We start from the raw sequence: 12559 nt of genomic DNA on the forward strand, positions 1-12559 counted from the left end.
CACACACACACACACACACACACACACACACACACATACACACACACACACAAATAATGAAAAAAAAAGATTGCCCAGTACTGGTCAACATGGTGGTTGAGATCATTAATAACTAAGAAAACAGTAATTAAATGTTATCCTGGTTCAGCCAACATGACAGTTGAGATCATGTAGGAGGACTAGGCACCATGACAGCTGAAACTGAATAGGATTGGGAAATAAGGAAATTTCATTTATTTTATTTTTAACATTTTTAAAAAGATTTATTTCTATTTTATGTGTATGAGTGTTTTGCCTACATCATGTATATGCACCATGTATGTGCCTGGTGCCCACAGAGGTCAGAAGAGGGTGTTGGATCCTTTGAAACTGGAATTACAGATGACTTTGAGCTACTATATGGGTGCTAGGAACTGAGTCTGGATCCTCAACCAGAGCAGCAAGTGCTCTTAACTGCTGGGCCATCTCTCCAGCCTCAATTAAGGTCATTCATAACAAATAGGAGTTCAGTTTATCAAGGACTAACAACATAGGGTTTGAAGTCAGTAGAACAGACCAGTATGGCAGGATGGTACGTTTCCATTTAGCCATATGGTGGTTGAAATGAATCTGGACCTTGCAGTTGGCATCACTCAGCACTAGACAAGACAGTTGCTATCATCCAGACTTGGCTAATGTTGAGTTTGAGGTTGTCCAGGACCAGTCAATGTGGTGGTTGGGGTTATTCAAAACCAAACAACATGATCAAAGTCAAGTAGGATCATTCAGCATCAGTTAAGATTGCACTGCTCCAGGAAATATGGCAGCTGTGGTCATTAATAACCATCTGACAAAGGATAAAGCCCATTCACAATATGCCAATATTGTAGCTAAGTTTATTAAGATCCAAAGGAATCTAGAAACCTTAGGCTCTTCATACACTCACCTTGTCACCAGTGCATTAGATCACATTGTCCCTCTTTTCTTCCTAGACCTGCTCAATCATCATATTCTGGACAACATCTTGTGTGCCAAGAGGCTTGTGTCCATGCGTCAGGGTATGAAGGCCTGGTAAGTTTATGGGGATAATCTGGACCCTGGACAGCCACAGTGGTAATACTATTCCATCAACTTGTCCACTTTATCTTCCCTTCCTCCCTTCATTTCCCAGGGATTCTTGGACTCGGCACTGTGTTGGTCATGATTTATCTGAATGGCTCAAGGGGTGTGATGTGCATATGAAAACTGACTCAAGCAAAATTGATGACTCAGATGTCTAAGTAAAGAGACTTTGTTTTTGTTCTTTTGTGGGTTTAATAAAGGATGACATCTATAAATTCTGTAAGATCCATTACCTGTCGATATTTTTTCATGTTTTCCAATGCCTGAAAGTACCCCCATTCTTTCCTTTCCTCCATGCCTTCATAGATCTTACCAGATCACAGATGGGGAGGATAGTATGGTGTTTAAGAACATAGGTTCTCTTTGGTTTAAATATAATCTCTACCACTTACTAGTTGTGTTTCCTTGAAAGAGTCACTTAATTTCTCTATGCCTGATTCTAAATCTGGAAACTGAGGATGATGAGAGTAATAACCTCATGGGGTAATTTGGAGCATTAAATGAATTAATGTATAAATGAATTAATGTATAGGAAACACATGCAGTGCTTGTCATAAAAGTCTGCTAGAGATCTGGGTGTGGTAATACATGCTTGTAATACCAACACCCAGTGCCAAAGGCAGGAGGATCACAGGATCAAGGCCACTCTGACCTATATAGGGAGACTATGCCTCAACAACAACAAAAAGGTCAGTTATAAGTTTGGAGATAGAAAGGTTGAGTGTAAGGATATGAAAGCTGGCTTACCTTATTTTTGAAAACATCAGTCTTAGATGATGTCACTACAGGGTCTTTATTTAAGACATATACAGTCTCTTCAGGGGAAAATGAAATTGAATACAGCTATACAGTGTGAATTAGGAATTTAAAATATTCACATTCTTCCACGTCATCCCATATACCAGCATTCTAACTCTCAGCCTCCATTTGCTTCTTTCACAATCAAAATTCAAAGTTGAAAATGACAATTTGGGAATTTAGGCAAAGAATTCAATGGATGCACAAAGCAATAATTTCTTTTTATAGAATGCTTGGGTTTCAGTCTGTGTTTTGAACAGAGCAATTAAGAACTTGAACTTGCCCTTGTTTTTCACTGATCTGGTCCACTAGAAGTAGCAATTCTCATGAGGAAGTAGTCCCTCAAGCTCTCTGTTGTCCTTGGTTAGGGGTGGCTATTCAGTTATTCAAAAACTTGCTTTCAGTGCTCACCAAAAATAAGTATAAGATGATCATTAAAACAGTTAACTCTCCTTCATGGCAAGGAGAGTTCAAGATCCCTTCCTTAATGTCAACTGGACTTCCCCTGTATTTAGCCCCAACCAGTATAAATAACCAAACTTTATATCTCCCTAGGGGTCCATAAAGGGTGAGTGCCATCATTCTGTCTACTGATTTCTGAATGTGGTAGTCATTCATCAAAAGCAGCAGAAATAATCTCTGATGAATTTAAGTTTAAAAAAAGGGGGTCTTCTAAAACCTGTCAGACAGCATATAGTCATTCTGGGAAGGCTGTAGGATCAGTTTTAGAAAGGGAGAAGGTCCACTCAGAGAAACATAAGTAAAATTTTGCCACAGACCAGGCTGAGGTGGAAACACTGGCATTATCAACTGTTACTACTGCTCAAAACTGGATTTGATAGTCTGGTGGTTTCCTTTTTACATTATTCTGATGATAAATTCTAATAATTTAGAACTTTATAATGTATTCTTTGTTGTTGTTCCTTTGAAGGTTATCTTTAAATCTTTAACTTTGTATCATTTGGCAAACAACTTTTTCTAGTGAGAATTTAATTTCTTTTTCTATGAGAGTTTGGTATTAAATCAGAAATATATTTCCCTTATATAATTTCTCAGGAACTATGCTTATTGAAGTTGATTAAACCGTTTCCTTTGATACCTCTGCCCACATTTATAATGAGGTTTGTCTTTCAATTGACAACTTTCTATTTCAATTTCAAGGACTTCAAAAGGTTTCAGCATTGAGCACTCTTTGATGTGAAATGATCATGCTATAGATCTATGAGACAAAAGTACAAAGGTCAAGCTTTTGCTTCAGGACCTTGGATTCTTTTGCCTTGAACGTTCTTCTCCCAATATGGCCAGCACTTATTGTTAAGCTCAAATGTCATATCCTCATGACACCCTTCCCTGATCATCCTAGCTAGAGCACAATCCCCTACATTACTTTTTCCATTTTCTTTGACTTTACTATAACAGACTCTCCATTTTCAATTCTTTGTTTTCTCTTATCTCTAAGTTCTCTAATCCATGATGCACCTTGACTTCTGGAAGTTTTCTTTCAAATTCTGGGCAGTCATAAGATTTTTCTCCTATGTGAGTTCTCTGATGCACGGTGAGTTTGGACTTCTCTCTGAAGGCTCTGCTACACTTATCACATTCATAGGGTTTCTCTCCTGTATGAGTTCTTTGATGGATAATGAGATATGATTTTTGGGAGAAAGATTTCTCACATACATTACACTCATAGGGTTTCTCCCCTGTGTGAACTCTCTGATGAATAATGAGATATGATTTCTGGAAGAATGCCTTATCACATTCATTGCATTCATAGGATTTTTCAAAATTTTCTCTTGTATGAGCTCTCTGATGTAACATGAGGTATGACTTCCGGGAGAAGACTTTTCCACATACAGTGCATCCATCTGTTTTTTCCCCTGTATGAATTCTCTGATGAGCACTGAGGCTTAGCTTAAGGGTAAAGGCTCTTCCACATTCTGAACACACATAAGGTTTTTCTCCTGTATGAATTCTTTGATGTCTACGCAGTGTTGATTTCTCTCTGAAAGCTTTGCCACATTCATTGCAATCAAAAGGTTTCTCTCCTGTGTGTGTTCTCTGATGTACACTGAGGTGTGCCTTTTGGTTGAAGGCTCTGCCACATTCTGAGCATTCATAGGGTTTTTCTCCTGTGTGAGTTCTCTGATGTATAATGAGCTTCGTCTTTTCTCTGAAGGCTTTGCCACATTCATTGCACACATATGGTTTCTCTCCTGTATGAGTTCTTTGATGTATATTCAGTGTTGATTTCTCTCTAAAGTATTTGCCACAATCGGTGCATTCGAAAGGTTTCTCTCCTGTGTGCGTTCTTTGATGCACACTCAGGTGTGCCTTTTGGTTGAAGGTTTTCTCACAATCTGTACATTTATAGGGTTTCTCTCCTTTGTGAGTTCTCCGATGTATGATGAGATTTGTCTTTTCTTGGAATGCACTGCCACATTCAGTGCATACATATGGTTTTTCACCTGTATGTGTTCTTTGATGTATATGCAAAGTGGATTCCTCTCTGAAGGATTTACCACATTCATTACATTCAAAGAGCTTGTCTCCTGTGTGCATTGTTTGATGTAGACTGAGGTGTGTTGTGTTGTTGAATGCTTCTTTGCATTCTGCCCATTCATAAGGCTTTTCTCCTATATGAGTGATCTGATGAACAATAAGGAATGAACTTGGGCTGAGGGTTATTCTACACTCAGGACATTCATAAGTTCTCTGTCCATCTTGAGTCAAATTATGCTGAACAAAGTTATAAATATGACCTTTCCCATATATATTATAGTCATGGGACTTCATTTCATCATTTATTCCATGTCTGCCAGGAATTAATAATTTCCTACATCGATTGCATTCATAACATTCCTGAGTTGCAAAGCTCAGACTGTTAGGATTGAGTAAACCTAAATTATCTTTAATACTTTTCCCAAATAAGTTATTCATATAGGGTGTGCATCCTGAAGAAACTACACATGTGTTCTGAGGAAGTGTGTTTAAAAATTCATGATCTCTTTCTTCATTCATATTTTTCTCAATAACAGATATAGCCTGCTCCGGGTGTATGTTTTGGTTTTCCTGATGCCACTCCAGTTGGTCTTCAGCGTGCCCATCTTCTAAAAAGAAGAATAATAAACCAGATTCTGTAAATATGCCTAGTCAGAACTAGGCTTCTGATGAGGCTGACTTTTATTTTCTTCTAAGTCTATCTACTTACTAACCAGAAAGAGATTCCAAGCATATGTCTCTCTTACACTCAGAGCTTGAGGGAACAAAAACCAAGCTGATCCAATAGATATTGGACTAGGAAAACAACAGTGAGTATAACTAATATAAGTATTTAAGAAAAATACGTTAAAACTAGGGAAAGAAACTAAAAGCAAGTTCAGGGATCCATGAATAGGGAAAGGGATATTGGAAAGATAATAGATCCAGGATTGGGGTGGGGACACTCAGAATGCAAAGATTCTTTTGGAAAGCTGGAAACGACTAAGGTGAATGAAAAAAAGAAGGACTAAGACAGAGTAGAGTCTAGTTGCTTAACACCTCATTGAAAGATCAACATGAGACAAACCCACTAAAATAACAATTCTGAATAAGCAGTAGCAGTATATATCCTTTAGGAAGATAATCTTGAGATATCAAAGATAGCAAGCCTTCGCCAGAGCATCTAGGATCTTACCCTCACCATCTCCCAACTCACCCTTCTTACCTGTAAAACTTGAACTTGGGATTTCTCTTTTTATAATCCCAAGGATTCCCTGTTCCAAAGAGGTGATCACTTCTGGTTTGGTAATAGGATATCCTGTAGTGGGAAATAATACAAGACTTGGGTACCTCTGTGTGCATTCATCTCAAAAAATTAGGAAGGTACATTTTAGTAAGAGTACATTGTACACAGAAGATTAACATCTTGTTCAGTATAAGAGGGAATGCTAATCTTTAATTCCTAGAACCTGAGATATTGAAATATTTTAAAGATGGAAAATTATTCTTTGGGGACAATGTAAGTTGCTCAGGGAATCCATCCTCACCCAGAGAGACAAGATGGCTATAATTCTCTAGCATCACTTCTTTGTATAGGCTCCTCTGAATAGGGTCCAGTTGGTTCCACTCTTCCTGTGTGAAGTCCACAGCCACATCCTCGAATGACACTGATCCCTGTAATTGCATACTTTTATTCGATTAGTTTGGTGAAAATTAAAGTGATGTTATTTTTCCCAAAATGTTAGTACATCTTTGCTTTAATGCTTTTTAAAAAACTGAGACATCACAATTTTACATATTTATGGAATACAGTGTAATATTTGTGTGTGTGTGTGATCATACCAGGCTAAATGGAGTGATAATTTTCTTTATGATAAACGGAATATTCTTCAAAGGGAAGCAATTGTTCAATCATTTAAAAAGTCCTTAAAGAATAGGGGTGTAGCTCAGTGGTAGAATATTTAATTAAGGCCCTGAGTTCCACCCTCAGCACTGAAAAAAAGAACCTTTCAGTGAGATATTTGCAATAGCTATTCCAATGAAACAACTCATACTATACAAAATATAAAGAACTATAATAAGTATAGGTAAACCAATAGAAAAATATTTCAATAATATTTCACAAAAGAGGATATTCAAATGGTGAGTAAACATACAATGCTTAACACCATTAGTCATCATCAGAGAAACACAAACTTAAACCACATGAAGATATCAGTATTTGCCACAGAATATCTACAGTTAGGAGTAACAACCCAAATGTTGGCAGAGCTGTAGAGCAACATGAACTTTCATACCGACACTTTGAAAATTGGCTTGGTAGAACTGACTAAAACAGAAAACACTCCTAACTTATGAACTAACAACTTCATTCTTAGGTATATGTCCAATGGAAATGCACACACGTTCACCAAGACACATACAAGAGTATGCACAGAATTATTATTTATAATAGCCCAAATCGAAACATCCATCAGCAATATTTATACAACAGAATCATACACAATAACAGAATGAGAACAAACTACGGACTCCTAAAGTAACAAAGATTTTATATATATATATATAACATTATGATAGGCTGGATACATAGCTTAGTGGAAGAGTGCTTGCCTAACATGAGCAAGGCCCTGGGTTCCATTCCCAGCACCTCAAAAATTATGAGTGAAAGAAGTCAGATCCTGTGTGTTTTCATTTATATGATATTCGAGAAGAGACAAAGCTAATCTATGATGGTAGAAATCAGAAACTGTTTACTGAACGTCAAGAGATAATGATTGGAAATGGCATGGTGGCTTCTGGGTGCCATGTCATTGCCTTTTTGATCCAGGTACTAGTTACACACGTGTTTCAGTTTTTAGAACCTTATAAAACTGTACACTTTGTATACTTTTCTCTGTATGTTATACTTAAATAAGTCTACCCCCACAAGATTTTTATCTGTTTCTATAAAAGGTTTACAAATAGGAAGACAAAGACTTTAAAGTCCCAGTAGAAAAACGAAATAGAACCTATAAAAAACAATTCACAAAAGAAATACAAAAAGGGAACAATATTAAATGTTCAACCACATTGATAAACCACCAAAATATAATTTATTTCCAACTAAATTTAACATATTGTAAATGTCAAAACTATGACAAGAGGGTTCAAAAGGATTTTTTCATTCCTTATTTGTGAAAGTATCAACTTGATTAACCTTTTAATATCTATGCAAGTTCAAAACATGCCTACCTTTTCAACCAGACATTTTAGAAATGTCCATCTCTAAACACAAAGATGACAAGAGATCACCACCATACTATAACAAAAATTACATGAGGTCCTTCTATATGAAGTTCATTAATTAATCATGGTATATGAATGCAAAAAGGCAGCTCTCTAAAATACTTCTATGTGAGCCAGGTGTGGTGGCACATACCTGTAATCCCAGGACTCAGGAGGATGAGGCATTAGAACCACAAGTTCAAGCCCAGCCTGGGATACATGTGTGAGACCCTGTCTCAAAAATAAAACAAAATAAAATCTCCTTGAGCTGGGCGTATAGCTCAATGGTAGAGCACTTGCCTAGTATCTGAGAGGCTCTGGGTTCCATCCTCCACACCAGAAAAAAAAAACCCACAAACAAACAAACAAACAAAACCAACAACATCAACAACAAAAATCACATCTATGTCCTGATACTGAAACATCTGCCAACAAGTATTCATTTAGTAGAGACTATTCCAGCTGTACCAGTGATCAGTTGTGCAAGTTTACTTCTCTTGTTTATCCACTCTGGGTCTCAGTTCCTCACTTGTAAGATGGTGAATAATAATGATACCTATTTTATAGTGTTATTATGAGAATTAAAGTTGGCTATGCATAAAAAGTGTTTATTTAGTATAGTGCCACGCATGGTATAAACTCAGTTTCTGTCACTCCTATTACCATTAGCATTATCACTTGTATTACATTTATCCAAAGTACTGGGGACAAAGAAGTACTTTCAATTTGGGATTTTTTTGAATATTTATATATATTCACAGAAGACATTTGGGGGATAAGACCCAAATATACACATGAAATTAATTTGTTCTTTTTAAAAATATTTTATTTTTTATTTTTATTTTATGTGTATTGGCTGCATGTATGTAAGTGCACCCATGTTGTGCAATGTATGCAGAGGACAGAAGAGGGTGTCAGAGCCCCTGAAACTGGAATTATGAACAGTTGTCAGCTGCCATGTGGGTTCTGGAATTCTAACCTGGGTCTTCTACAAGAACAGTCAATGCTCTTAAATGTTGAGCCATCTCACCAGCCACCTAATTTGTTCATATACACATTGTTCAAACGTAATTTTGTGAAATGCTTTAAGTATGCTTGCATTGTGACCATGACCTATCATATAAGGTCAGATGTGGAATTTTCTACTTGTGGTGTCATATCTACAAAGCACAAAGTTTCAGATTTTGTAGTGTTCAGGAATTCAGATTTTCAGATTAGGAACGCTCAACTTGTACTGCCATTATCAGTGTTACCGTGTACAGGGAAAACAGAGTTGCAAATGTTTCATTTAATGAGAAAATTTTAACAAAAGGAAGACATATTAACTACATGTTTAAAATATATGTTCATTTATAGAGAAAGAAAAAGCAAAAGAGGGGCATATAGGCAGAAGTTACCTAAACTCAAGATCTGCAACTAGTGGTGATATGAACCAATGAGATACTTTCCTTTTTATTTTATTTTTTACTATTGTGTTTTGCTGGAAGTAGAACAAAATGCCTCTTGCACATGCTAGCACTCTGCCAACTGAACTATGTACAAACCCAAGTTTCTTGTTCTAAACTGCACATTCCTTGAGATTTTATTTTCTGTACTGAGGCTTGAATCCAGAGCCTCCTGCATGCTAGGCAAATGCTCTGTCACTGAGCTATATACCCTCAGCTCTTATTTTTAGGAGTGAAAGTGTGTGTGTGTGTGTGTGTGTGTGTGTGTGTGTGTGTGTGAGAGCTCCCATGGAACTAACCCTTGATTTTTTGAGACAGGGTCTTGTTACATTAGGCTAGATTAGAACTCAGGCTACACTCAAGTTCTTGATCCTCCTGCCTCAGACTCCTGAGTGCTGGGATTACAGGCATGTACCACTACTATCACTAGAGAGTTTGAATTTTTGGTGGCACTCTCCTATCTCATTTTTGCAGGAAGAATAAAAAAATGATGGAATAATACAGACTTCTAAAAGAAGGGCAGAAAGGAAAGAATTAAAAATGGTCAGGGACATCATAAATACTAAAAGGAAAAGGACTATCTTATGGGTTCCTCAGGCTTTTCTTCTAGACAATAAAAAAGAAAAAATGTACTGTAAACAAATTTGAAGGGCACAGGGTTTACATATTCTTCCTGGTCATGAAGATTTTATTCACATGTATTCCAGAATATACTTGTGCAGGCATGGCTTTGCTGAACAGTCACATCCCTTTTACGTTCTGCTCTAGCAGCACACTGTTAGTTGATATGAAGACAATTTAAGCCACATCAGAGCAATAGTAGCACAGTGTTTATCATAAGATGGCTAATGGCGGCTTAGGGGACCCATCAGAGAACTGTTTGACCAACATTAGGAAATCTCAGTTCATATGGAAGTGGCTTACTTTCTCTGTATGGGTGAAATTAAACAAAACAAATGAATGAATTCTTTCCCTTTATGCCGTGGCTTACAGAAAGCTCAGAAAAGTATCTATATGTCAATATATAAGCATATAAAATCCTCTCTCTCTCTCTCTCTCAACACACACACACACACACACACACACACACACACACACACACACACACCTATTTCAACGTTGTGCTGGTCTTGCTATATTTCCCTAAACTTTGTATTTGTTTATACACAACTACTTTATAGAATAAATAATAAATAATTCATACACTCATATAAGGCTTAGTGTGTATGTGTCAATGTGTTGTTCTATACACGTATTAACTCAATTGATCCTCACAATAATTATACAAGGTAAGTATTATCACTATTCCTATTTTACAGTTAAGGAAACTAAGGCACATAGAGGCTAGATGGTTTGATAAGCTCACAAAGCTGTTAAGAGCAATTTTGCTCCAGATTCTGTAGCAGTAATCACTGTACAATATTGCTTCTTTGTTTCTATGTTTCCTAATGTAGGCAGGGGTAATGGGGTGGGGAGAAGCAAGTAGGAACTTACCCAGGACTCAGTCATGTCTGACTGTTGTGGAGAGAAGGCAAAGGCCTAAAAAGGCAGAACTGTTGAGAGGGAGGAGAAGAAAAGAGAAGAGCTGCAGATGGCAAGGAATACCCAGATTGAAAGTTCACCAAATCACCAGGCCAGAAATCCACAAATGCCAGCTGGTAAAATGGCCACGCTATAGCTAAGAAAAAAGGGAAAGGACATTTGTTTTCCCCCACGGATCCCCATCACCCAAAAACACAGCTTTATCAAGGACTTCATAGGCCATCATACATTCACCACCACAAATTACCCAATGCTGACTTAACCCCACCCCATCACATACTCCACAGAGCCCCACATCACTTACACTACTGACCCTATCACTCCACAGACCCGCTCATCACACCCCCCAAACACTCTCATCATTCACCCCAACAGCACCCCTCGGTCAAAGCCTCCACAGACCCGATCATTCATTGCAGATCCCTGTCACTCCGCTTTTAGCCCCCTCCCCAGATTCTCACTATTCATCTTTGAGTCCCCTCCCCAAGTACTCACCTAGTAAATTCGCAGCTTTACAGAGTCCACACTCGCCAGTGTCGCTCCGCCTGCAGAGTATCAGCCCTCTCACTTCCGCTCCGAGTGAATTCTGCCCTCCTTCACTCCCTGCTCTGATCTTAAAATCTGAATTCTTATTCCGGCAAAGTCTCTTTAATGTTTCCCAAACCAGCCATAACTTCCTGCGATAGCCACTTTTATTCCTTTACTCCGCCCTGGTTACTGTGAGTCACTAAACTTGCTCATGCGCAGTAGCTCTTCCTGAAGCCATCTGCGTTAGTAGTCCAAATTATTTTGATTACCACAAGTTATCGTCTTTGCAGGCTAGAAAAATGGATGCGCCAATAAGCCAGGTTTTCAAGGGAGCGGACATCTTTATAGCCTTTGACATTCCGTACAGCAGACCAAAAAAAAAAAGCCTCTTAATGTTTGGAGGACATGGGATTTCGTAAAGGAATTGGAACCTTGGCCGATAAGAGTGAGTGTTTTGTACAAAGGTGCGCTAATGACCTGTGAATTATATACGCAGTTCTCAATTTAGAGCTGAGGACCTCAGTCCCCGCACTCCCAAGCTCTGCCGGGAGATACCACTGTAGAGATGGGGGAAGGGCTGTAATGGTGCAACCCTCCCGGGAGACTATTCCGGGGAGAAGAGAATCAGAGCAGAGAACAATGCAGATCAGTTCCACCGTGGAGATGGGGGAAAAGCGTGGAGGTAGTAGTTCTCTCAAGGAAATAACACTAGAGCGGTAGGAACACTGGAGAGGTAGGTATTGTTAGGCTAGCTGTGACAAAGATTTAGATTGGTACGGTCCTCTGTGGGAAATACCATTTTGCAGAGGTGAGCAAATCCGGGGGTGGTAAGAGTCAGTGCTCAGAGAAAGAAATGCTTGAAGAAGGTGACACCTGTAAACACAGGTACTGGGAGAGTTGGAGAAAGAGGCTCCAGGAGAAAGGGACCCCAGGGATGTGAGAGCTTAGAGAGGAGGGGAGGATCCACAAAATCCTGGCAGTGACTCTCTCCATGCCCACATTCCTGGGAACTTGTGACAGAAAGGTTTGGGAAAGGGGAATTGCCAGGCTCTTGGTCCTGTGGGGCCCAGCTCAGGGTCTTCTAGAGGCCTGGAGGACCAATAGGACACAATGTTTCAGGTTGGATTTCAGACACACTACCTGACTCTATCACTTGACTGTATGAAAGCCAGCATGTAAGGGACAGCTAAGATGATTCTTTTCTGACTATCGTAATAGGGAAACTTTTCTTTAATGAGGGGCATCCTGAAGACAAGGAAGGGGGTGGGGTTTTATAGAGGCATATTAATAAAAGAGCATCCTTCAGTCGTGAGGATGGATGGACATAGATCTTGTTTCAGAATATGCAAGAGCATTAGGGACTGCTCTGGACTTGGGTCCCCTCTCAAAATTAGTAAGCT

The 12559-nt window shown here is 38.6% G+C and overlaps 2 protein-coding genes across 6 annotated transcripts in view; one reads left to right on the forward strand and one right to left on the reverse strand.

Moving 5' to 3' along the window:
- Window positions 1-1259, forward strand: part of LOC103741684 (sperm acrosome-associated protein 5-like) — a 3109-nt gene extending 1850 nt beyond the window's left edge. The window contains exons 3-4 of the mRNA XM_008842608.1: window positions 972-1050; window positions 1151-1259. Coding sequence (XP_008840830.1) covers window positions 972-1050; window positions 1151-1259 — 188 coding nt within the window. The remainder of the gene's footprint in view (window positions 1-971; window positions 1051-1150) is intronic.
- A 616-nt stretch (window positions 1260-1875) lies between these two features.
- LOC103741634 (zinc finger protein 84) lies at window positions 1876-11335 on the reverse strand. 5 transcript variants are annotated; one of them, XM_017800455.2, is made up of 5 exons: window positions 11127-11335; window positions 10584-10642; window positions 5925-6051; window positions 5603-5695; window positions 1876-5006 (listed from the first exon to the last, which is right to left on the reverse strand). In XM_017800455.2, exons 2-5 carry the CDS (start codon window positions 10596-10598, stop codon window positions 3310-3312), a joined length of 1932 nt encoding a protein of 643 aa, XP_017655944.1. In that variant the 5' UTR covers window positions 10599-10642; window positions 11127-11335; the 3' UTR covers window positions 1876-3309. The 5 variants fall into 5 exon arrangements, with proteins under 5 accessions (XP_017655944.1, XP_029423917.1, XP_017655943.1 ...); XM_029568057.1 differs by having other exon boundaries at window positions 5925-6064; XM_017800454.2 differs by having other exon boundaries at window positions 10584-10767.
- Between the last annotated feature and the right edge of the window lie 1224 nt (window positions 11336-12559).

Source organism: Nannospalax galili, unplaced genomic scaffold, assembly GCF_000622305.1.
Source record: "Nannospalax galili isolate Female #2095 unplaced genomic scaffold, S.galili_v1.0 scaffold741, whole genome shotgun sequence".
Taxonomy (NCBI): domain Eukaryota; kingdom Metazoa; phylum Chordata; class Mammalia; order Rodentia; family Spalacidae; genus Nannospalax; species Nannospalax galili.